Source organism: Triturus cristatus, chromosome 12, assembly GCF_964204655.1.
Source record: "Triturus cristatus chromosome 12, aTriCri1.1, whole genome shotgun sequence".
Lineage (NCBI taxonomy): Eukaryota > Metazoa > Chordata > Amphibia > Caudata > Salamandridae > Triturus > Triturus cristatus.
In genome coordinates this window covers 496275966-496301430 of record NC_140595.1, presented here as the reverse complement: position 1 = coordinate 496301430, position 25465 = coordinate 496275966, and the positions used below count along the sequence as shown (strand labels likewise).

Sequence of the window (25465 nt, the reverse complement as noted above, 5' to 3'; positions counted from 1 at the left end):
GGCAGAATAATTATGAAATATCTATTGTTAAGATAAACCCATTAACATGTTGTTTGTACTTTGCTGCTGTCACATGTTAAGCAGTTTAAAATAAGTCACTCTTAAAAATAGCTGTTAGGTTGGAATGCCTTTAACCTGTAATATAGAAAATAAACATACTGACATGAAATTCTATTTATTGACTGAAATCAAGATGGAAAAATTTCAGTCAAAAAAGAGCTGAAAAGCTGTTGGTTTAAGCAGTAACAAACAATGCTAAGTGTATTGCCTTTCATTCAGTCTGCTGGATGCGCCAGAGGCACTGAGACATCACAACTCAACTGTAATACCACTATTATGCCCACTGAATTTAAATGGCAGCTGTAAGACCCTTACGTATGAAATCCTCACTCAGTTCTTAAGTGCCTTCCATTGTTTGACCTATCTCATTGCTACCTTATATTGCTAAGCTCATCCAAAGAGTTGTTACCTTCAAACTCCAGAACATTATTGAAAATGATCTGTTATTAGATCACAGACAAACCAATTTCTGTCCGGTCTTAAAACTGAAGAAGCATTAGTATCGGTTTTGGCTGAACTTAAATCGCGGCAGATGAAAGTGGGGTCAGTGCCTTGATCTTCTTAGATCTGCTGGCAACTTTCAACACTGTTGATTTTAAAAATCTCCTCAACAGTTTATCAGAAAACGCCAAAGATGCCTCTGCACTGTGATGGATTGGTTCCTTCCTAATAGTCATCCGGTGGTCCAATTGAGCATTTACACTTCTACGGCCAGGCCTATCAAATGCAGAATTCCTCAGGGATCCTCTTTGTGAGCCATTCTGTTGAACCTTTACCTGTACACTCTGGCCAGTCTGCTCTAGGAGATGATTGTTCCATTTGAAGTGTCCACTGACAATGCCAAAGTCTTAATAAAGCTTGCTCCCCCTTGTCTAGGAACAAGTCTAGAAATGGATTAATCAAAATAATTTCAAATTAAGTCAATCTAAATCAGAAACTATGCTCAACTTAAACCCACCTAATGCTTGGGGACAACTTGTTATGAACAGCTTTGATGGGTACCTACCTTGATCCACGTTTCAATGTCAGAAATATTTGTATTCTCCTAGACTTAAAACTGTGTGGATGAGCAAGTCTCAATTATTTTACTGAAATGCTTTATCTTCCTTAAATATAGTCGGCAAATCTTCCCTTTTGTATACGACTGATAATATTACTACTATCAATATGTTGAGGCTTTGACTACTGCCATGCCATCCTCCTAAGAACAAATTCCAAGTATCTTTCCAAGCTCCAAAACACTAAAAATGCAGCTGTCAGGACAATTTCCCGCTTGCTCAAATTTGGTCATATCTCAGCAAAGATTTTTTCTTTACATTGGCTAACTATAAAGACAAAAATTACTTTACAAAATTCTTAACTATTGCTTTTCTAGTTATTGATTCACAAATTTTAATCAATATAGGCCCACTCAAAAATTTCAATAAGCTACCCAAAGAGTTCCAATGATGCCTATCTTTAAGCATATTTTCTGAGGCAGCAATATTTATGAAGGCAGTTGTTTACTACAGACTTAGGTCAATAACAATTAAATCAATCAAAAAAATAAATAAACTGCTCCTACACTTAATGCCATTTATTAAAAAAAAAAAGAAGGCAGATTAGCCTACAAACATTTGCATTGTAGTCAAATCAACCAGTTTAGCAATCTGTGCTCAGTGTCCAGTGTTCACATAATGAACAAGACATACATTTGAGTCTACGCGTGTATGTACAAAAATAAGTCAAGGCCGCGCAGCCATGTGTATGATTTTGTAAAGATTGTACATCTCATTCCTTTAAAAACTGAACAGAGACCCCCGTCTGCCTGTGAAGTGTCAATAGCATTTCGACCTTGCAAAATATTTATAAGGTCCTCATCAAGACAGCAATATCTGGGACACAGACTGACTGGCAGATATGATTCTGGGCATTTAATGTTGAACCAGGTAAAAATTGCAGATAATGCACATAATAGAGATTACACATGAAGTAACGGATAGTTGATGTATAAGTGTAGGTAAACTGAATTTGAAAAGCAAAAGAGGTAATTGAATCATGACTGTATACCACCATACCATCAGGTGAGAAGACCTTCGTAAACCTAGCAGCCACTCTTTGGATCAACGTCCTTAGCCAGTTAGAGATGAAAGAATCTTCCCAGTTCAGGAAACTGCTCAAAACCTGGCTTTTTGACAGTAATTCATAGTTTGGTCTAAACATGGGTCTTGTTACGCTTAGCAGTTTCCAGCACATAAAGAGCTAGATAGCTAGATAGATAGACAGACAGACAGATAGATAGACAACTTATTACAGTAGCTGCCTCATTTGCTTGTCACAGGTAACTAGGAATGACACAAATTGAATGAAAAATAATTTGTAGGCTGCAGCAGCAACACTAAACTGCGATAGAAAGTGGAGTTTGTACACCTCTCTGAACAAAAGAGTCTTCAGGCAGGCCTTAAAAGCGGGTTCCATAGGATTTGCTGGAAGATGCTCCGGTAAAGAATTCTACAGACTGGGTGCCGAAAGGAGAAAGAGATTCTCCCTGCTATGGGTTTATGCACCTTAATAATGCATCCAGGATTTTCATTAGAGGAGCAGAGTGCCCCGTGGGGTGTATATTTTATTTAAGCTTTTTTTCTGAATATAGGCTGACTGTCCTAAAAATCAGAGGCAAGTTTTTAGGTATTGCACGCTTCCTTGTATCATAAAGATTTTTAGTACCCTTTGTGCTCTTTACCTCTATACAGTACTCACATAAAGTCTTTGTAATGCTCAGCAGAGGTGCATCACTCCTAATAATTCACTTCTGATAAAGCCCATTTAATCCAGGTTGGATGCACTTCCTCTTATGGTGGTTGTGATATGACTGATGAAGGTACAGAACTACAAAGGGGGGTTTAATTTTGTAACCATTGTGGCTTCAGTATTAGGGCAGCCAGGACTACATGATCATGACATGAATATTGACTGGGTGGTTGTGAACATAACTGTGACATTTGTATAAATATTGTGGCCTGTGAGTCATGATAATGGCTAAGGCGGAAACTAGTTAGGTAATCTCCAACAAAGCACCATTAAAGAGGTATCTAACTTGAATGTGAGAAATATGCTTTTATAATTACCCTTTTAGTTTTTCATATCCATGCGTTTTAGAATATCTCACTTTTTCAGAGTTTTTTACTATTTTGTATATATATATATATATATATATATATATATATATATATATATATATATATATTATAGATGTGTCTTCGGACTGACAAAAGCCATTATACATGTAATTGGTACAACTGCATCATCAATGGTTCTTTCGCCCATGGCCTTTCCGGTTACCAAAAAAGTAAAAAATAATAACTTACTAAATAGCCTGGCATATATTGAGGCAAGGACAAAGCTGTTCCATTCCTATATCTCCAATCGAGTTGTGATCCAGCTGTAGACCAATTGGGTTCTTGAGATATTTCAGGACAAAGGCAAGAGCAGTGCACTCAGGTGGCCCAATCCCACAGTACGTTAACTTTAGGTGTTCAATGTCAAAGCCACTCACAGCCTCTGCAGCAAGATGGCTGTCCTGCATTTCATGAATGCACTTTATTAGCCAGACAAACTCTGGCATGGCATGCTTGCTTTTCTTTTCAGCATGGACAGCCGGTGGTATAGACTTGAAGTGTTTCTGTATGCTTTCTGCCAAGTGACGTTTGAAGAATTTCTGTTTTTTTTGTAGTTTTTCAGGTTTCCAAGATTCTACCAGTAACTCACACAGCCTATTGGAGAGCAGGCCTGCCAGAAAGCTGGCAGTCATTTGTAGGTTGGACTGCTCAGCCTGATTCAGCATGGCCACCGTAGTCCGTTCCTCATCATGTGTTGGCTTGAAGCACATTAGTGAACATGTTCTAAATAAAGAGGGGTGGATTTTCTTCCGTGTGTGGGTAAACAAACACCGTGTAACCATTGATGACAACTGATCATTTATTGCCAAATACAATGCTACAAAAAAACATTGGAACGTAATATGAACAAACTCATAGTTCTGATTCAATGACAGAGGGTCTTGGGAAAAATTTCTGGAAAGCACCAAAAACCCAGAGGAAATGTCCTCTTCACTCACCTCAGCTTCCTTGAGCTGGTGTGCAGAAAACACATAGCAGCAGTTCCCTAGACCAGAGAGAGCGAGTCTCCCTAAGTGGTGTATTGTGTTCGCTTTCGCACGAAGAATATTTTGCATCCGATCCTTTGCTGGTACATTGTGCATCAGAAAGTGCCTCAAAGTTAACAGATATATGTCAGTCATGGTCTGGGGAGAACAACAGCCACTTCGAATCAGCTCCTTGTGACACCTGGTAACAATCCAGCAGAATACAGGAACATGGCACAAACCATGAAGAGATGAATTGGTGTTTAAAAAATCGATAACTGATTGTGAAACATTGAGGTCACCAAGATTCCGCTTTATAAACAGTTCAATTTCTCCTTCAGAGAATCCTTTGACACAGACTTCCTTCTGGATATACCTCCGAAAACTAGCACTTATTGCGGCGGGGCGGCTGGTCACAACTTTCAGGGCGCCCTTCATCAGGTTTCCTTGGACAAGATTACAGAGAATGCTGTGAATGCTGGCAGGATCTGTTGGAGAACAATGTTTTTCCTCATCAGTAAATTTAAACTTGAACTCATCAAAACCATCGAATGTGAGTAATATCTCCTGGGGGTTGTCAAGTATGTATTGGAATATCTCTTCCTGGTCAAAGTCTGGCCAACAGCAGTGTTCAAACAGCAATGTCCTCAAGGAAACAGTCTTTTGAATACAACATAGTTGTCTGCAACTGAACGGGAAAACGAATGAGAACTTATGAAAGGCTTTGCCACCGGCCCACGTATGATGCATTTGCTGAAGTAGTGTACTCTTCCCACTCCCGGCTTCCCCTGCTAAAAGTACTGTGTCTGCATCTTTATTCATGCATCCATTGGCATCAAAGAGGTCGGTAATTCCAATAAAGTTATGGCAGGAATGTGAGCGCCCAGGTGTGCCAATATTCTTTACCAGCTCCAGTACGCTCTCGGTGTAGACATCCTCCAGGCACACGTTCTCAGCTCCATCATACGTATTCAGAAAACGGGACTGGGCAGAGACAATGGATTTCAGTTTTCTCTGATACTTCATACAAGTCTCACCTAGAAAACAAATACCAAATTACATTTTTATTTTCAGACTGCTGGGTCTTTACTTAATGTCGACGACTATAAACTATGAAAAGATCGGTATACTAAAATGACTTAAAGCAAATCTTTCCTACACAAGGCCCTGGAGTGTGCTTAAAAGTTATCACTGATACAATACTAACACATTCAAAGCAAAGCATTTTATTTAATCCATCCTCTTAAATAAGTATATATGTGTTATCATGGGGTGGCTTTTAGGGCTCAACAATATGTACAACATAATAATACATTCTACGACAGCTTTGAGTAATTGGTGGCCTGGAAAATTGTTCTAGCCCAGAAGACCTCTAAAGATAGAAGGGTGGGTCAGTAGCGCTGAATGCATGTATCAAAGGGGGCAAGAATAAAAGGTTCTCCTAATTTTGACCCCTAAGAAGTAGCTCTTCAAGATTCAGTATCCACCTCTTCAGATGGACTGAACTCTGCTGGCTTCAAGCAATCCCTAAAATCAACTGTGATCAGCAAGGTTTTGCATGTGTTTGTGTGTGTGTGTTTTAGTGTGTGTGCATGCTTAGGCATGAGCGAATTAGGTACCAGTATATTGGTGTATAAAACACACATTATGCTCGCTTTGCTAATAGTGACACAAACAGAACTCACATGTAAGAGTCTGCAACTGTACGTAAAATGAGGTTAATCTGCATGTTCTTTTGAGAAACCGATCATTCAGTGTATATCTGCAGAGTTTTTTTTAGGTCTAGATTTCGACAGCACAGTGTTGTGTTCTTGGCATCTCCATGCACAAGGATGTTACCGAGCGCGTGGGGAGAATGCCGGAAGAGTTGGAATTGGAACGGGAGGGAGTTGTGGTTGTTGGCTGAGTCCGAGAGGACGTGTGTGTGTCTGCTCTTCCGTCTTGAATAAACTTAGAATATTTGAATTTACCTACCTGCGTGCCTAGCTCACTATACACAGCTGTCAGAAGGACCATTTAAGAACAATATACACATAGTGGGCTTTGGTTCCACGTTGTTCAACCATGTGCGTGCTTCGATAAGCTTATTTCAGACACTAGCTTGAGAATTTTTCAATCCTGTCTTGTTTCAGCACAGTGGGGTATTCATCTCTCACCCACTGCTATTGACTGTTTCTGTGTATCCTTCCACCTCCATTCAAGTGCTTGCATTGTACAGTATAACTGATATGACTGACTTCTTAACATATCTCTGTACCCTCCTGCTGGCTCCCTCTAGTGAGGCTTGCTTTAATGTTTTACTGCTACCTGCATTAGCACATTAAACCCAATTGGCCTGGGCAATGCTTGTTTGTATTGGTTTATCCTTCGTGAAGAAACCTCTACCCTTCAGAAGGGGTGACTCAAACACTCTCCTTCAATGTTGTTCAAGGAGCTTACAGAGTCATAATGCGTTGATTTTATTTAATTCCCCCCCCCCATCAAATGGCTAATGTTGTTTGTGTACCTTTTTATTTGGTGTACACCAGGTTAGAACAATAGAGCTTAACTTTATAAATAAAACAAAATTACAAAAATCCAATATGTGTTACTTGAGATTTGGATTTTGAAAGAACAAACTGTAAAATAGTGCTTAGAAGCAATAAGTGCCAATTTGTGATATCTGGACGTACTGGACCGGGACAAATCCAAAAGTTCAAGCTGACAACAATGATGCGCGGGTCGGATACAGTTCCAGGTAAGTCCAGCTGAAGTATTACCATCTCAAGAATTGTGCCAAGACTCCCGTTCGCCGGGAAGCAGGTCGCTGGGAGCTAGGAGAGCGTCGCTGGTGGTGGTTGGCAGGGTACAAAGAGACAACAGGCATCACGGACAGATGGGCTAGACCCTCAGGGTCATGACTGGTGATGTTTGCTGCACAAAGAGACGAACTTGCAGCGGCACACGCTGATCCTTTGTGCATGTGGCGCAGTTCCGGAGAGCTCCTGAAGTCATGCCCAAATGCTTTACTTCAGGACCTGAAAGGCACCTCTTGGGGGGGTCAGGAACCCGCTGAAGATGGGTCTAGGAGCTGTGAGGAGCCTGTTATGTCCCTGAGGCTCTGATAAGGAGGTCAGCAGACTAGATGTTGGAGTCACTCTGAGGTCCTGGGTTCAAAATGGGTTCCAGGTCCAGTTCTTCCTCTCCAGGCAAGCAGGCAGCAGGCAGCAGGCCAGTGAGGCAGCAGTTTCTCCAGAGTAGCAGTCCAGCAGAGTGACAGTCCTTCAGAAGCACAGCAGTTCTTCTTGACAGAGTACACACGTCCTGAAGTGTACTGAATTAATGGTGTCAGAGACCTAGCACTTACACCCAGAGGTGCCTTTGAAGTGCACAGAGGTCTAACTTTCCAGCCCTTGCTCTAGACTCACTAATGGGGGGTATGCAGCCCTTTGTGTGTGTGTGCAGGACACAGCCTATTCAGGTGTAAGTGTGAGGTTGTGCTCAGCTCCTACCGCACAACTCCCAGAATGGTACATCAAGTCACACCTAAAGCTCCCTTTGTGTGTGCCTATCTAATGGGAACACACAGAGCCCAGCTGTCATGCAACCCAGACTGAACAGGAACAGGCACCAAATTGCTAAAGTAAGAAAATGCCAGCCTTCTAATAGTGGCATTTTCAGAATTGCAATTTAAAATATGATTTAATCAAAAGGCGTGATTTTAAATTGTGCTTCCAGAGACGCCAGACTTGGGGAGGTCTTATCTCTTCTCAATTGGAAATTAGACTTATAAAATGTAATAAGGTAATCCCAATGTTTGGCAAGCTTGTGACTCGAAGAGTGAGGACATCACGAGGGACAATTCCCATACAAAATAGACTTGGTGTGAATGTGATGTGCTCTATATCCTTCAGAAAAGGATTGAGTGTGGAGGAAGAACTTCAAGACGATGCAGCAATCATTTAGGAAAGGGAAATCTCTTTTGTTTCGTAGTGGGCTATTTCCAAAAGAAAAAAGGACTAATGCAGATAAAAGGCTAACATCTAGTTAAACTGAGGTGTTCCAGAGAGGATTATTTGCCACAACTGGCAGAAGGTTTCAGCCTCCTTGGTTGGTTGTTCGGCTGACAATAATGTTTTGAGACAGTGCCATTTATCAGCATTGGTAAAGCAGGTTCATCTTGCTTTGGAGTGTCTGTACACATAGTAGGCGGTACAGTAAGTTGGACTTGACAGTGGTGCTGTATAAATGGAGCCCAGTACAACAGACACCTAGGGATTTTATTTGAGAAATATCCAGTGTTGGGAATACACTACCCACATATATTTTATTGTTGAGATTGTTTTGCTTGTGGTGACTACCTCTTGTTTGGGCAGTGTGGAGAATGTTAAAGCACCCTCCTTTTTACAATCTACCGGGGAACCTATTCTCAAATGGAATAAATGGAAGTAAATTTTTGGCAATCATGCACAAGTTTTTGGAAGTTGAGAGATAAGACATGCGCTGTTGTTACACTCTTTAGGCGCAGAGGGACAGGACGTCTTGGAAAATCTAGCAAAGTTTGCTAGGGAGGACTCCAGAATTCGTAATGAATATGAAATTGCCATCAAGAAATTAGATCTGCATTATCTTCTAAGGATCAGTGCGATTTGCCACAACTGGCAGAAGGTTTCAGCCTCCTTGGTTGGTTGTTCGGCTGACAATAATGTTTTGAGACAGTGCCATTTATCAGCATTGGTAAAACAGGTTCATCTTGCTTAGGAGTGTCTGTACACATAGTAGGCGGTACAGTAAGTTGGACTTGACAGTGGTGCTGTATAAATGGAGCCCAGTACAACAGACACCTAGGGATTTTATTTGAGAAATATCCAGTGTTGGGAATACACTACCCACATATATTTTATTGTTGAGATTGTTTTGCTTGTGGTGACTACCTCTTGTTTGGGCAGTGTGGAGAATGTTAAAGCACCCTCCTTTTTACAATCTACCGGGGAACCTATTCTCAAATGGAATAAATGGAAGTACATTTTTGGCAATCATGCACAAGTTTTTTGAAGTTGAGAGATAAGACATGCACTGTTGTTACACTCTTTAGGCGCAGAGGGACAGGAAGTCTTGGAAAATCTACCAAGGTTTGCTAGGGAGGACTCCAGAATTCGTAATGAATATGAAATTGCCATCAAGAAATTAGATCTGCATTATCTTCTAAGGATCAGTGCGATTTGCCACAACTGGCAGAAGGTTTCAGCCTCCTTGGTTGGTTGTTCGGCTGACAATAATGTTTTGAGACAGTGCCATTTATCAGCATTGGTAAAACAGGTTCATCTTGCTTAGGAGTGTCTGTACACATAGTAGGCGGTACAGTAAGTTGGACTTGACAGTGGTGTTGTATAAATGGAGCCCAGTACAACAGACACCTAGGGATTTTATTTGAGAAATATCCAGTGTTGGGAATACACTACCCACATATATTTTATTGTTGAGATTGTTTTGCTTGTGGTGACTACCTTTTGTTTGGGCAGTGTGGAGAATGTTAAAGCACCCTCCTTTTTACAATCTACCGGGGAACCTATTCTCAAATGGAATACATGGAAGTACATTTTTGGCAATCATGCACAAGTTTTTTGAAGTTGAGAGATAAGACATGAACTGTTGTTACACTCTTTAGGCGCAGAGGGACAGGAAGTCTTGGAAAATCTACCAAGGTTTGCTAGGGAGGACTCCAGAATTCGTAATGAATATGAAATTGCCATCAAGAAATTAGATCTGCATTATCTTCTAAGGATCAGTGCGATTTGCCACAACTGGCAGAAGGTTTCAGCCTCCTTGGTTGGTTGTTCGGCTGACAATAATGTTTTGAGACAGTGCCATTTATCAGCATTGGTAAAACAGGTTCATCTTGCTTAGGAGTGTCTGTACACATAGTAGGCGGTACAGTAAGTTGGACTTGACAGTGGTGTTGTATAAATGGAGCCCAGTACAACAGACACCTAGGGATTTTATTTGAGAAATATCCAGTGTTGGGAATACACTACCCACATATATTTTATTGTTGAGATTGTTTTGCTTGTGGTGACTACCTCTTGTTTGGGCAGTGTGGAGAATGTTAAAGCACCCTCCTTTTTACAATCTACCGGGGAACCTAGTCTCAAATGGAATAAATGGAAGTACATTTTTGGCAATCATGCACAAGTTTTTGGAAGTTGAGAGATAAGACATGCGCTGTTGTTACACTCTTTAGGTGCAGAGGGACAGGAAGTCTTGGAAAATCTACCAAGGTTTGCTAGGGAGGACTCCAGAATTCGTAATGAATATGAAATTGCCATCAAGAAATTAGATCTGCATTATCTTCTAAGGATCAGTGCGATTTGCCACAACTGGCAGAAGGTTTCAGCCTCCTTGGTTGGTTGTTCGGCTGACAATAATGTTTTGAGACAGTGCCATTTATCAGCATTGGTAAAACAGGTTCATCTTGCTTAGGAGTGTCTGTACACATAGTAGGCGGTACAGTAAGTTGGACTTGACAGTGGTGTTGTATAAATGGAGCCCAGTACAACAGACACCTAGGGATTTTATTTGAGAAATATCCAGTGTTGGGAATACACTACCCACATATATTTTATTGTTGAGATTGTTTTGCTTGTGGTGACTCCCTCTTGTTTGGGCAGTGTGGAGAATGTTAAAGCACCCTCCTTTTTACAATCTACTGGGGAACCTAGTCTCAAATGGAATAAATGGAAGTACATTTTTGGCAATCATGCACAAGTTTTTGGAAGTTGAGAGATAAGACATGTGCTGTTGTTACACTCTTTAGGCGCAGAGGGACAGGACGTCTTGGAAAATCTACCAAAGTTTGCTAGGGAGGACTCTAGAATTCGTAATGAATATGAAATTGCCATCAAGAAATTAGATCTACATTATCTTCTAAGGATCAGTGCGATTTTAGAAAGGTGCCATTTTGGACTGAGATGTCAAGGGAAAGATGAATCGGTGAAAGATTTTGTAACTAGTCTTTGGAAACGTGTGGCTACTTGCAAATTTGGTGAAACTACAGAGGGTAGAATTAGAGACCAATTTGTCTTACATTGTAATAGTGACAAGAATTGTGAGAAGTTATGGATGAAGGATGAGCTGCCACTGGAGGAAGTGATATTAATAGCAAAGCGGGTAGAACATAATTTGAGGTGTGTGGAAGAATTGAGTGTGGGGAAAAATGTGAAGCCCACAGTGGTCAATAAAAACACAGGTCAAGTGTGTATAGGTCAAAGAATGATTCTAAAAGTAAGATAGAATCCGAATTTAAAGGTACATGTTTTAGGTGTAGAATGGTGAAGCATAGAGCTAATACCAAGGTGTGTCCAGCGTTGACTCAAACATGTATTACATGTGGCAAGAATGGTCACTTCAGCAGGTGTTACAAAAATAAAGGGAATACGTTTTCAAAGACAAAAACTGCTTACATTTGTCAGGAAGTCGTACCTCAAGTGGAAAGTATACATACAAATCTTGCCCTTCAGAGACTGTGTTTATTGATAATGTGAAAGTAAGTATGAAATTCGACTCTTGTTCACAAATCACTGTAATATCGAAGAACACATTTGATGAGTGTTTTCCAGAAGGGAAGACACTCATGAAGATTGACATTAAACCTGGAGGATCTTCAGTTAAAACATTGTTACTTTTAAGCGTGTTTGGAAGGGAGAGGCAAATATATCACTGGGAAGGTGTATGTGTCATGTGTAGGGAATGATTTACAAGGATGAGTTTGTCAAGGTGAATTAGTTGTCCATTTGCATACCAATAAAGATCCACAAGTTCATGTTGATGAGATAACATTGGCTGACCATGTATTTGTGAGTGAGTTTCCAGATCTTTTTGTAAATAACCTTGGCAAACTTATTGAGTATAAACACAAAATTAGGTTAAGGGAAAATGCCGATCTAATTGTGGTGAAAGTGCGATGCATTCCCCTTGGTATACATGATACAGTCAGCAGTGAGTTTGTGAAGTTGTGCTTTTTGGGGGTCATTGAGCCGGTGAAAGAAATGGAGTGGTTGGCCCCAATAGTATTTGCTCGTAAAAGTAATGGGGACATTCGACTCTGTGTTAATCTACGTGAGATCAATAAGGAGATTGTAATAGAAAAGTTATCTTTACCTAATAGTGAGGGGAGGATTGCTACTTTTGCATAAGTGAACCTTGGACTTAGTGCATGCATACCAGCAAGTGGAATTAGACAAGAAGTCTCAAGAGCTTACAGTGTTTGTAACCCCCATGGGAGTATACAAATTCAAAAGGAGGGCCTTTGGCTTAATTTCTGCAGAAAAAGTTTTTCACAGAGCCATGATGTTGATATTGAAAGGCATACCTGCTCTTAAGTGCTTTCAGGAGGATGTGTTTATATATAGGGCAACTGTGAAAGAACATGATGAAAGCGTATGGAAGGTGCTTTATAGGCAGCAGGATTCAGGTTGAGCCTTGTAGGTATAGAAGTCTGTGTTTTGAGCAAATTAAGTGAACTATTTGGGTTATAATATTTCAGGGGATGGGATACATCCAAAGGCAGAATTAGAGACAATAAAGTAATTGAAGGTACCCATGAATAAAGAGGAACTATCATCTTTCTTTGGTTATGAGTGAGTACTACAGTAATTTTGTGAAGGATTTTGCAAGCAAAACGTACAACATAAGGGAACTGGTGGGTGAGAGGGTAGAGTTTGTATGGAGCACTGAATAGGAAAAAAGTTTGCTAAAGTAAAGAAGGACTGACGCATGCACAATGTTTCCAAGCCTTTATCCCTGGACGTGAAACCAAAGTTGTCTGTGATGCCAGTGCAAAAGGTCTGGGGGCTCTACTGACACAAACTGGGTGATTGAACATAGAAACTTATTGCTTGTGTGTCAAAAGCATTGAGGGATTCTGAGTGTAATTATTCAGTCATTGAACTGGAATCATTAGCTGTGTAATGGGCAATTAATAGATGCAAACATTTTGTATGGGGAATGGATTTCACAGTGCAAACAGATTACAAAGGCCAAATTTCAGAAACTCAGGTGTTCCATAAATTCCACGTGCCCACTACGAGCACACTGTGTTCAATGTTTCCCCCCAACAGACTCCTACACAGTGCTTTAAATGGGAAACAAATAAGTGCAGGTACTCATTAAAATGAGCTCGAGGTGTGGCAAGTAGGCATAGCTAAAGGCGGGACATGATGATAATTAATGACCAGTTGCAGCACATACCAAAACACAAGAAATGTGTTTATGCAAACAAAACAGGTTAACTGTTTACATAAAATGAAAGCCAGGCATGATGATATGTTAACATTTCCTTGTTTTGCTCCTTCTGTTATTTGTAGTTGTTTCGCACAATACTATATATTCTTAAGCATGCACACACAAAGATAGAAACAAGCAGACATGTACACAAAAGCTTTCCACAAATTTCCTTTAAAATATCTACTGAGAGTGTCCTGATTCTCTCCCTCTTTCTCTCAATTTTTTATGCTTCAGAGGTCTGGTCTCCACACTCTCCGTTCTCTCGTCACGCTGGGTGATTGCCACTCTGGAGCTAAGGATGGGCCGCAGAGCAGCGGCTCCTCTTGGTTGACACTGGCAGCAGCAGCACTGGGCGAGCTTCCTGCATCTTGGAGAGGACTGCCTTCACAGAGAAGACCGGTGAGCATCAGGCTTCTGGGCACAAGAGTCCCTGTCATCTCCTCCGCAGCCGCTGCTACAACTGGTACAGGTACAGGGGGCCCAGGCAGTGGCAGCGCACTTAAGCACCATGCCCCAAAGCAAAAATGCAAAAAGAGGTCAAAAATGAGCAGGGGCCAGCAAGATCAAAAATTGATGGGAAAAATACTAAGCTGCTCCCCAAGGAGAAAGTCATCGCAAGAAACAGTGGGAAGGGTCAGGGGAAAGGCAGCACGACTCCAGCAGTGGCTATAGATAGCAGTTGCTCATTTTTTCAGCGCTTTGAGGTTAAGGGCAGGAGTATAAAGGCAGGCAGAGCGAAAAGCAATCTGCTTAATCCGAAAGTCAGGATCACCCCCTCTTTGTGGTCATACTTTAAAGTACAACCCCTTGTGTTAGATGTTGTGAAACAGGGGGAGGCCCTTTGAAAGAGTTCTGCAGGCCAGTCGGATTCAAGGTCCAACTCAGAGAAAATAGAGGCTGCTGGAAGTCCCCCCTCTATGCCACCAATCCTATCTGCAACTCCTGGAGTTGTTTTGACAGAGGTTTTGGATAAAGGAAAGGGTCTTACAGGAGGGGAAGCTTTGGCTTGTCAAAGTATGGCAGCCAGCTGCACTGCAGGAGATAAAGTCCCTGAAGTTTGCGAAAGTAGGGGACCCTCAGTGGCCTCTCTTGAAGCTCTTTTTTCCACCCTTTCAGCAGACATTAAGAATGGGTTCTTAGTCTCCGAGGCCAATCAAGGGGAGATTAGGGTGTTTTGCGAGTCGTTGGAGAAGAAAATTGACCTCCTAAATTCAAGAACACTTGTTTTGGAGAATACAGTGGGAGACCTAAGAGATGACTTGGGAGCAGCAAAAGCCGATATAAAGTCTCCCAAGAGGGACGAGGTGGTTCTTCGTGAATGACTCGAGACGTTAGAGAATAATTCTCGGAAAAACAACTTGCGTATTTTGCATGTCCCGGAGGGGAAAGAAAGGGAGGACCTCAAGTCCTTCATAGTGTCACTCTTAAAAGAATCATTGCAGATTGAAAAATCAGAGGAGGACTTGAAAAAAGACATCCCATGGGTCCATAGGGACCCCAACAGGACAAAACCTAGGAAGATCCTTATAAACTTTCTCACCTACTCCTTAAAGGAAAAAATTCTCAACATGGCTCTAAAAGTGAAATCATTAAGAACTGGTGACTTTTCATACAAAATCTGTTCTGACCTTTCCTGCGTTACCTTGAATTAGCAGTGGGAGTTGGGCAGCAAGCTGGGTGAGTTTAGGAAGCTTGGTGCGGTTGCCCAGCTAAATACCCTGCAGCTCTAAAAATTATGCACAACAACAAAATACATAATATTATATTAGTGTAAGAGGTGGATGAGTTATTAGACAGTCTCGGAAAGTTGTGAAAGTAGCGGATGGCTGAGTAGTTATACACGATAACTTCAGTTGGGATCTGGGACTTTTGGGGGCGGTTCTTGCGATTCGAGGTCTCCCCCTAACTTTTATCAGCCCACCTTCAACTATTTGTATGAGGTGTTAGATAGGCAATCAAAAACACATGCACATGTATCCAAATTGACACACACATGGGGACACTTAGTTAAGGGTAGTCGAAGGCGGGGTTCTAGTTTTTCTCCTTTTTTTCACTTCTTTTTGTAAAGGTTTATAAGGGGACAAGGCGGGTTGCCCCGGGGTGCAACAACTGGACTACATCTGTCCAGATAAATGGGGGAAGGGTTCTCCAGGGAGGGTATTTTTTGGGGGGATGGGGGTGGGGTGGGTAGCACGGGTGGAAAGCATTGGGGTAAAAAATATTACATTTCCTCATTCACCTTACTGTCTGGTCAAATTAGACTAGTTTTATCGCGTTTAGGGCCTCATGTAGGTAAATAAATTTTACCGGTTCTTAAATACCGAGCCGTACCGAATCGGTAAATTAGAATCGGTAAGTTATATGTAGGTAAATATTCGGTAACTGTTACCGATTCGGTAACATTCGGTAATCACGAATCGGAATTCACCGAATCGGTAAATACCGAGGTGGTATTTACCGAATCGGAAAATACCGAGGTGGTATTTACCGAATCGGAAAATACCGAGGTGGAATTTACCGAATCGGAAAATACCGAATCGGAATGTACGGATTCGGTAAATAAAATCACATGACTTGACGAAACAGCTAATCCTGTGCAACGACAGCCCACCCAACCAGGAAGTGCCCACACCCAGGCAGGTGTACATAATTAGCCGAAGTGGCCACACCCAGGCAGGTGTACATAATTAGCCGACCCTGGAGAGGCTTGGAGTGCAGAGGAGAGGGAGGGAGCCGTTGCATGTGCGAGCGGGTAAACGAACAGCATGTCCAGCCAGAGAACACAGAAAGACGGAGGGGAAAGGAGGAGGAAGCTGAAATTTAGCCCCAAGGAACTCCAGGTGCTGGTGGAGGAGGTGGTGAAGCAGCACCAGAAGCTGTTTGGAAGGCAATCCCTGCAAGTGCCTGAGGCGGAAAAGCGCAACATATGGCTGGCCATCCAGGCGCAGGTCAATGCTGTGGGAGTGACCCACAGGGACATTGAGGTCCTCAAAAAGCGCTGGTATGACCTGAGGATTGTAACCAAGAGGAAGATGGGCGACATCCAGAAGGAGGCCAGCCAGACCGGAGGTGGAACCAACAGGGCACCTGCCCTCACCGAACTGGAGGAGCTGGTGGCGGCCACAATCCAGCAGGAGAGCGTCGTGGGTCTTGGGGACGCCGACAGCTCTGCCAGAGCCGCAACACACCAAGGTAAGACGAAAGCACAGCAATGTAGCCCCCCCCACCCCTATCCCACATCCCCCATTGTGAAACGAGAATCACACTGCAGTCCACACGTGTCAGTGCAGACAGGCAATGCATTCCGGGAGATGTAGTCAGGGCAACACTAACCATGCCGTAAATGTTACAGGGCAACAAGGCATGTCACGCACTCGAGGCACAAGGAGACAGAGGACATATTGGAATGTGAAATGTGTTATTGTGACGCTTGCAGTGCAGCCCTTCGGGGACACTGAGCCAATGTTGTATTTCTGTCCACAGATGTGACATCATGCAGGACAGGGCATGCTGCAGGAGAGACGGCACACCGGCCACAAGTATCACCTCTAGCCAGCACAAGTTCAGACCAGGGAGCAGGCCCACTGGCAGCCGCACCACCAACACAGCCAGCCTCGCCGCACCCAGAGCCAGCATCACCTCACCGAGAGCCAGCATCACCACAACCAGAGCCAGCATCACCACAACCAGAGCCAGCATCGCCACTCATGTTCGAATCACCGGCCACATCTCCGCTTGCAGGTGTGAGAATGAGGAGGCGTCCAGCAGCCAGGCTACGAGCCTTAGACACCTCGTCAGACGACAGCATGGGCCCAGAAGACCGCACCGGGCCCCAGGAAGGGAGCCATGCCACTGTGCCCCACATCTCACAGGCAGCACAGACGGGAGCAAGAGGGCGCCGCAGGTCGCGTGTCCAGAGTCCACCAGCACCCACTGACGGCCATGGTGTCTTCTTGGGTCTCGAGGGCCAAATGTTGAAGCAACAGCGCCTGCAATCAAAGGCAGTCATGTCAGTCCAGAGGCACATGCGGGTGATGAGGACAACATTAGTCAACATGGACAGTAACATAAGCGGCATGGCTGCGGGCATTCGGGACATGTCCCAGTCAATCCAGCAGTTGTGCAGCAAATTAGATGCTGACATCGAAGCACGGCGCCGGGAACGCCAGAGAAGGGACACTACCAGCAGGGCACTCAACCGTCTGGCAACTGCGACTTCTCTACTGTGCCGGCGCTCTGTGACGATGCAGGAGGGCCTAACACAGTGCTGCAGCGACCTGTCTCGGGGGATGGTGCAGGTGACAAGTGCACTAGGGGTGCTATTGACTAGTCAGGCGTCGACAACTGCTGCAGGGGATGCTGCGGAGAGCATCGACACCAGCAGCAGCATCACACGTCCCGTCCCAGAAGCACGCAGGAGCAGCAGGCGGCTTGGGGTTGGCTCTAGTGAGGATGCACAGGCCGTGCAATCCACCACTGCAGCGCGTATGCGCAAACATTGATGTAGCCCTGCTAAGCCACTTCCCATTGGGTGACGTAACCCTGGACATACTCCTTGTATAGATGGTATATTGCCTGATTGGCCTGTTCATGTGTTCATGGCGTGGTGCCACATTAAAACTACGTCAGGACTTCTCACAACTCGCTGTGTCCCCTCACTTACTCAGAAATAGTTGCATGTGATCTCTGCCCGTCTCTCTCTCCCATCGATTGCAGTTGGCACTCTAGCTGCGTTGCCCTCTGGCTGGCCTGACTCATCCTCGTTGTCCTCAAAATATGTTAGTTCCACATCTGTACCTTTTTTCGTGGCAAGGTTGTGCAGCATTGCACATGTGGCAATAATCTTGCAGCAGGTGATGGGTTTGTACTGGTGTGCGCCTCCGCTCTTGTGCAGGCAGCGGAACCTGCTCTTCAGTAGTCCAAACGTGCGCTCCACCACATTGCGTGTTGTTTTATGTGCCACGTTGTATCGTCTCTCACTCTGGGTTGCTGGGTGTAGGTAGGGAGTGAGGATGAATGACCGGCATGCATATGCACTGTCGCCTGGATGAGTAAAAGGGAACCATCAGTAACATGCCTCTATACACTATGATTTGCAGGTTTCAAGGGGCGTCACTGTTACTTACCTAGCAGGTATCCCTCTCCGAATTCTCCGGCACTCAGTCGTGTGTAGATCCCACTATTCTGGAAGATGTAAGAGTCGTGGGTGCTCCCAGGAAACTTTGCAACAATATCTGTGATGATGTTCCCTGCATCACAGATCACCTGCACATTGATGGAGTGGGTGGACTTCCTGTTCCTGTAGATGTGCTCTGTATCAGCTGGTGGACAGATTGGGATGTGTGTACCATCAATACAGCCGATGACATGGGGGAACTGTGCCATGTGATAAAAGTCTGTTTTTGTTTTCTGCAGTGCAGCCTGTGTGTTTGGGAAGCTTATGTAGTGGTGCATTCTCTGCATCATGGCATCCAGGAACTTCCTGAAGAAACGTGACAGGCAACTCTGGGATACCCCACCCACCGCAGCTATCACCACCTGATAACTGCCGGATGCCAACAGATGTAGGCTGCAGAGCACCTGCACATGTGGGGGTATGGCGTGCGCCCTTCTTATTGGCTGGTCCAGGAGTGGGTGAAGGTCCCTGATTAAGTCCATGATGGTTTCGGGGTGTAGCCTGTACCTCTCATGTATCTCTGCATCAGTCAGCTGGAATAGTGTGATGCGCTGTCTGTAGATTTGTTCCTCCCGTCGCCACACCCTCAGTCCTGCTGCCTGTAGACGTAGGCGCCTTGCAATGACGTACATGGCGGCCATGTTGTCCACGCTGTTGCATTTTGGGTTTGCCTATATGCATTGTTGATGGTTACCACCTGCTTTCAATCCGTGTTAATTACCGACTCTTATTTACCGATTTTCCTGGATTTCTTAATTACCGAGTGCTCCTACATGTCATTTTCAATTTTACCACTTCATATTTACCACTTCATGTTTACCGAATCGTTAATTATGTATTCGGTAAATCTGATTCGGTATTTTAGAATTCGGTAAATATGATTCGGTATTTTCCTCCTCATATTTACCGAAAAGTGGTTTTTGGACTCCTACATCTCACTTGTCTGAATACCGGTCGGTAACGGCATATTTACCGAAAATCGGCCGTTACCGACCGGTATTTGGCTACCTACATGAGGCCCTTAGTCTGATATGGCTTCCTCGGAGTTTGAGTCGACTCATAGCTCTCCTGTCTAAACCTCCATGAGAACAATTCAGCTTCTGTCCTGGAACATTAATGACCTGCGGGTGAAAACTAGAAGGGACAAAATACTGCAGTATATAAAAGATTCTCCCGCACAGGTCATTATCCTCCAACAAACCCATCTTCTAAAAGAAGAGATGACTGGGATATTAAAAAAATTAAAGTGGGTGGAACATGTGATCTGCTCTAATCAGACCGCTAATGTCAGGGGTGTCACTATATTAATTAAAAAACAAGCAAATGCCTGCATCCTAGACTCTAGGGTTGATTCTAGCGGCAGGTGGGTCATTGTGAAGCTGACCATTTTAGGTACTTTGCTAACTTTGGTGGGCTATTATGGTCCCAACCAAGATGACCCCTCCATTCTAAAGACCATTTAAAAAAATCTTTTGGATTATTCAGACCCAGTTATTATGGCCGGGGATTTCAACATCGCTTTGGACCCCAAAGTAGACAAGTCACCTAGCAGTAGAGGCAGGGTGCCTTCTAGGTCCCGGATATACCTCCAATCTATGATGGCACGGACAGGACTCAGTGACATTTGGAGACACAGGTCAGGTCTTCAGCCAGGGGTTTCATATTACAACAGTAAATATGGCCATAAATCGAGAATAGATTATATCCTGGTCAGTTACAATCTTAGGGGTAAAGTTAAGGATATTGGCTATTTGACTCTGCATCTGTCCGATCATTCAGGGGTCTGGATGGACTTGGCCCTGGTAGAAGGTGAACATCTTAGAGTTTGGACATTTGATCGAACTCTACTTCTTGATGAAGCTGAGATGAAGTATTTATCTCATTAGACAACGTGCTTTTTTAACACGAATCTGGCTCGGCTGGGATTTCGGTGGTCTGGGACTCCTTAAAGGCCTTTTTAAGGGGCATGATCACGTACAGGGTATCCTATTAAAACAGAAAATACAGGGAGGAGGTGGCCCACAAGAAGGCAGAGATGAAGACACTAGAGCTGAGCTTAAATAGAGAGGTTGAGCCTGAGAAGCACCAGGAAAATGTTATGAAACTTAGTAAACTAAAGGATCAGATGGATACCATAATTTGGACTAGTGTCACTAGCAGGTGGGAGGCGAGCAAGCTTGCCCGCTTCGTGTATGGAGAATGTGCAGGTAAGCTTCTGGCATGGAAGGCCATGACCGAAAGGACCCAAAATTCGATCAAACAAATTGATAGTCTAGACAGCGCTAATGTTCTTTCTACAGATGAAGAGATTGGGGGTGCTTTTTTTTTCTTTTTTTTTTAGGAGTTGTGTCGTAAGGACAGCATGGTTGATAAAACCACACCAATGGAGTGGCTGTGGAGTAGCACGCTCACCCCTCTGAATTTGTCCCAGCAGGAAGACTTAGATCTGGACATATCTCAGGAAGAGGGGAGGAGGGCCATTGCTTGTAAAGGAGGGTAAGCTGCAGGGCCCGATGGGCTTCCGGTAGAACTTTATAGATCTTTGGGGGAGGTGATAATTCCCACTCTGATGCTGCTCTTTAATGAGATTCTATCTGTGGGCGCAAGGCTCCCGGGTTCATGGGGGGAAGCTACTTTTACTCTGATCTTGAAACTAGGTAAGAAGAACCCATCTCGTTGCTGAATGCAGACTATAAAATCTTTGCCAGGATCCTGTCAGATAGGCTTTGTTCAGTAGCGGGAGGTACACTTCACCCCGGTCAAAAAGGTTTTGTTAAGGGCAGGAATTTAGCTGACCTCACTTATAATTTGGTGGGTGCAATTGATTTGGCCACTAACTTCTCACTTCCCCTCGCAGCCATGACTCAGGATGCCACCAGGGCCTTCGACAGGGTCAACTGGGTATACCTCTCAGCAGTCTTGGGAAAATTTTACTTGGGTGAGAAGTTTTGCAGAGCTATTCAGCTCATTTATCGGGACCCATCGGCGAGACTCCTGGTTAATGGTAAATTGACTAAATCTTTTAAGATCACAAGGGTCACGAGGCAGGGCTGCCTCCTCTCCCCTCTTCTTTTTGATCTATATATTAAGCCTTTTGCTCAGCGTTTAAGAGAAGAGCCCAGCATAGTGCCATTCAAGTATGGGTACTGGGAGACGAAGGTAGCCCTGTATACCGATGAGGTTTTGATCTTCTCTGCCGATCTCACGACTACTTTTCCCCTTGTCATTAGCTTGGCACAGGACTTCGGGCGGGTATCCGGCTACGAGGTTAACACGCAGAAAACTGAGGTAATGACTTGGAACCTGTGGGAGTGTCAATATCAGACCAAGCGTGACATGAGATACTTGGAGGTGAGAATAATGCAGGACATTGAAAAGATCTCAGGGACCAACTTGGCAAATGTCTCAAGGGAGTGTCAGAAACAAATGAAATCATGGGCCCATCTCCCTCTGACCATCTTGGGAAGGATTAAATTGGTTAAGATGGTAGTCCTACCAAAAATCACCTTCCTATTTAATACTATCCCTGTACATTTTGAAAAATCAGCCATAGCCAAACTTCAGCAGGCAATACATTTGTTTGTTTGGGATTACAGGGCAATGAGGATCACCTGGAAGAAGTTGAGGCGTAGGAGGGAGAAGAGAGGCCTTGCACTTCCTGATTTGCAATATTATGCATGGGCCTTCCAGCTATGCCACTCAAGAATGCTCTTAAAAACCCCAGATCACACTGGGGTGAGGGCCATGTTTTCTGCAATGTTAAAAGCTGTGGGTCTTTCTCCGGAGGGATTTCTGTTCAAATTTGGAGAAAAGAAGTTCTTCAAAAAGATTAGACTAGAAGTCCTGCTGGGGATGGCTCGGATATGGGCCAGTATTAAACAGCACAATGGTCTCGACTATTATTCGAGTCAGGCCCCTTTGTGGGGACTCCCCAGGCGCGCCAGACTACTTGAAAGACAGGCTTAGAGCAGCGGGGCTCTAGGTGTGGGGTGACCTTGCATCTGACGGCTCACTCTTACCATGGTTGTCATTATATAATAAGCTAGAAGGGGGCATGTTCAAGTTTAAATATATTCAGTTGCAGAGCTGGTCCCAAAATCTAAAAAAATCTACAGGTATAGAAAATATCCTTGAGGAACAGCTAGTGGTTGGACCATCAGGCAAGAAGGATGTTTCTTTCCTTTATTGGGCTATTGAGGAGGCTACAGATGGAGATTTTAAGCTGTCTGAAGAACTGTGGGGGGCTTCCTTGCCTAATGAACAGTGGGAATATCTGTGTCAGACATCTTTTAACACCTTGTTTGCCACTGTAAAGCCAGTTTGGCTAAGGAGAAACCACTTGTTCGTGGTTCATACCTTTCTCCGTTAAGATTGACCAAAATGTCAAAGGAGCCTCCAACTAGCTGTAAAAATGTGATTTAGAGAGTGCCTCTGACATCCATGTTTAAGGAATGCTCTGCGATAGCAGAATTTTGGGAAAAAGTAGGCAAAAACATCACTGATATTCTGGGACTTCCTATTCAGCTCAATCTCTCCTTGATAATCTTTGGTATATCCAGTGAAACTACGTGTCCGGCTAGGTTGTTTCTTTTCTATGCAATTCTGCTGGCTAGGAGAGAAATTTGTAAAAAAAATGGGTAGAAACTACACCTCCCTTACACTCTGAGAGGCTATCCTCCTTATATACTACTTCCAGGACAGATTTGTGTAGAACCCAGAGTAGAAAAAAGACAGCTTTTTGGGATTTCCTATCAACCTGGTCCAATGCTTAGTTTTGGGAATTTAGTGTTGGGAAATTATAAAATAAGGACTAGAGCTTTCACTCACAAAGAAATCTGGTTCCTATGATTATCCCGCTATTCAACTCTCTTGACTGTGTTGGGCCTCCCATTTTTTTCCCCCTTTACAGGCCAACACTAACAGTCAACCGGCTCAACACGAACCGGAGGAGAGTGTGACCACTCCTTTTCATCTTGGGGCCAGTGGCATTTTAAGACAGTTGTGTACCGGTAGGCAGGGCGCTTCCTCCCGGTCCCCATTCTGCAGCCTACGTCTCTATAATATCCAGTAACGGTACAGATGGCTTATTTTGTCCACTGGGATTTGAGGTGAATGAGGAATTACAAAAAAGAAAGAAAAAAAGGACTGGTCGACTCCGACCAAGCCGGTTTTATCTTAGAAAGAGGATGTAGTGACAACACAAAAGATTCTGACATCTATTGGATAAGACACACTGGACACATATCCCAACACTTCTGCTCACTGTTGATGTTGAGAAAGCATTCGACCGCGTGCACTGGCCATACTTGTGTCGGGTGCTGGAGCGAGTGGGCCTTGGGCCACGACTATGAGGCTGGATTCAGTCATGCTCCTCCGCTCCTAAAGCTAACATACGGGTGAATGGGATGAGATCAACCACGTTTTCTATAGAGCGGGGGAGCAAGGATGGCCAGAGCCCACACATCTCTCAGGGGGCTTGGGTTTCCCCAACCTGCGCTGCTATTAAAAGCCTCGCAGCTCCGATACATGGTAGAATGGTCTTGCTCACTCACCGAAAAACATTGGTGTTTCAACAATCAAGCCATTGTGGCTACACATATTTGGAAAATACCCTGGCTACCAAAACCATATAGGCCAAAGGGAGTGTATGTTTCCCCAGTGGCGCGAGCCACGATGGGAGTGTGGGACAGGATGCAATTGTGACACGGTCTCTCCACCCCCATCTCCCCACAGACCCCTGTGATAGGGAATCCGACCTTCCCACCTGCAGCAACAGGAACAGCGTTTGGTGCATGGCAGGAGGCCAACTGCAAAGGTGTTGGAGACCTGTTCGATGCCAATGGGCTGATGGATTTCCGCACACTGCAAGCCTGCTATAGCCAGCCAGACATGGCATGCTGGCAATATTTGATGGTGGCTCACTGGGTCACACAGCCTTGGATCTGCCCTCATGCTAGCAGAGCATTGACGGCTATCGAGAAGTGATCCTCACATGGGCAAATGATAAAAAGCTACTCTCGGACATCTACTCATCTCTGATAATGCTGGCCCGCCCTCTTGCTTCACCGGCTCATGCATGGTGGGAGAAAGAATGTAAACGTCCATTCACGGAAAAGGAGTGGAGTGACATTCTCCACCGGGCACGTACCTCAGCACTTAACACAACCAGCAAAGAGATGCTCCTAAAGATCTCACATTATTGGTACCATGCCCCTGCCAGGATAGCTGCATGAAATCCCTCTGGGGACGGACAATGTTGGTGTCGCTGTGGGCAACAGGGTACACTTACACACATCCTATGGCATTGTCCGAAATTGGACCTTTTTTGGTCCTAAGTCCTAGCAGCGGTCAACACCATCTATCAGACAGACATCTCCAAGTTTCCAAGCTACATACTCTTGGGTCTTCTCAACCCCCTCACTTACCCGCTGCAATCGTATAAGGGAAAAGTGATCACTTTATTGCTGGGAGCAGCTAAACAAACTCATTCCGCTAGATGGGTGTGACCGGGTGGACTCACCGGCCCCACAAAGTAACCCCGACATGGACTGGTGGACCGCTATACCCTCAACACTCCCTCTTTTCCCTTCTCAGCAGGGTGAGTGGAACTGGGAAAAGACACCGCTTGTGACAGTTCAAGAAGAAGAGGCCCCGCCCCCAGCTGACGTCAGCGGGAATCAGCTGCTAAAGGCCGAGGAAACACGGAAGCCGGTGTGTAGACACCGGAGGAGAGACGGAAGATGGGAGAGTCGTAGCGGTTGCAGTGACGAAGAGAACAGGAGAAGATGGAGGACGGAGACGAGCCGGAGGGTCGGTACCAGTGGACACCCAGGCTGAGCCAGGAG

At 44.3% G+C, this 25465-nt stretch overlaps 1 protein-coding gene and 1 long non-coding RNA gene across 3 annotated transcripts in view; one reads left to right on the top strand and one right to left on the bottom strand.

Annotated features, from left to right (window-relative positions):
• LOC146776155 (uncharacterized) overlaps window positions 1–18083 on the top strand; it is a 186068-nt gene extending 167985 nt beyond the window's left edge. The window contains exons 7-8 of the long non-coding RNA XR_014972359.1: window positions 13679–13843; window positions 16928–18083. This is a non-coding gene — a long non-coding RNA (uncharacterized LOC146776155). The remainder of the gene's footprint in view (window positions 1–13678; window positions 13844–16927) is intronic.
• The window catches only part of NOD2 (nucleotide binding oligomerization domain containing 2), a 249801-nt gene that overhangs the window by 105517 nt on the left and 118819 nt on the right, over window positions 1–25465 (bottom strand). For both annotated transcript variants that reach the window (XR_014972358.1, XM_085639531.1), the window contains exon 4: window positions 3408–5220. Coding sequence is in view for 1 of the 2 variants with exons in the window: in XM_085639531.1 (XP_085495657.1) it covers window positions 3408–5220 (1813 nt within the window). In the remaining variant the exon portion in view is untranslated. The remainder of the gene's footprint in view (window positions 1–3407; window positions 5221–25465) is intronic.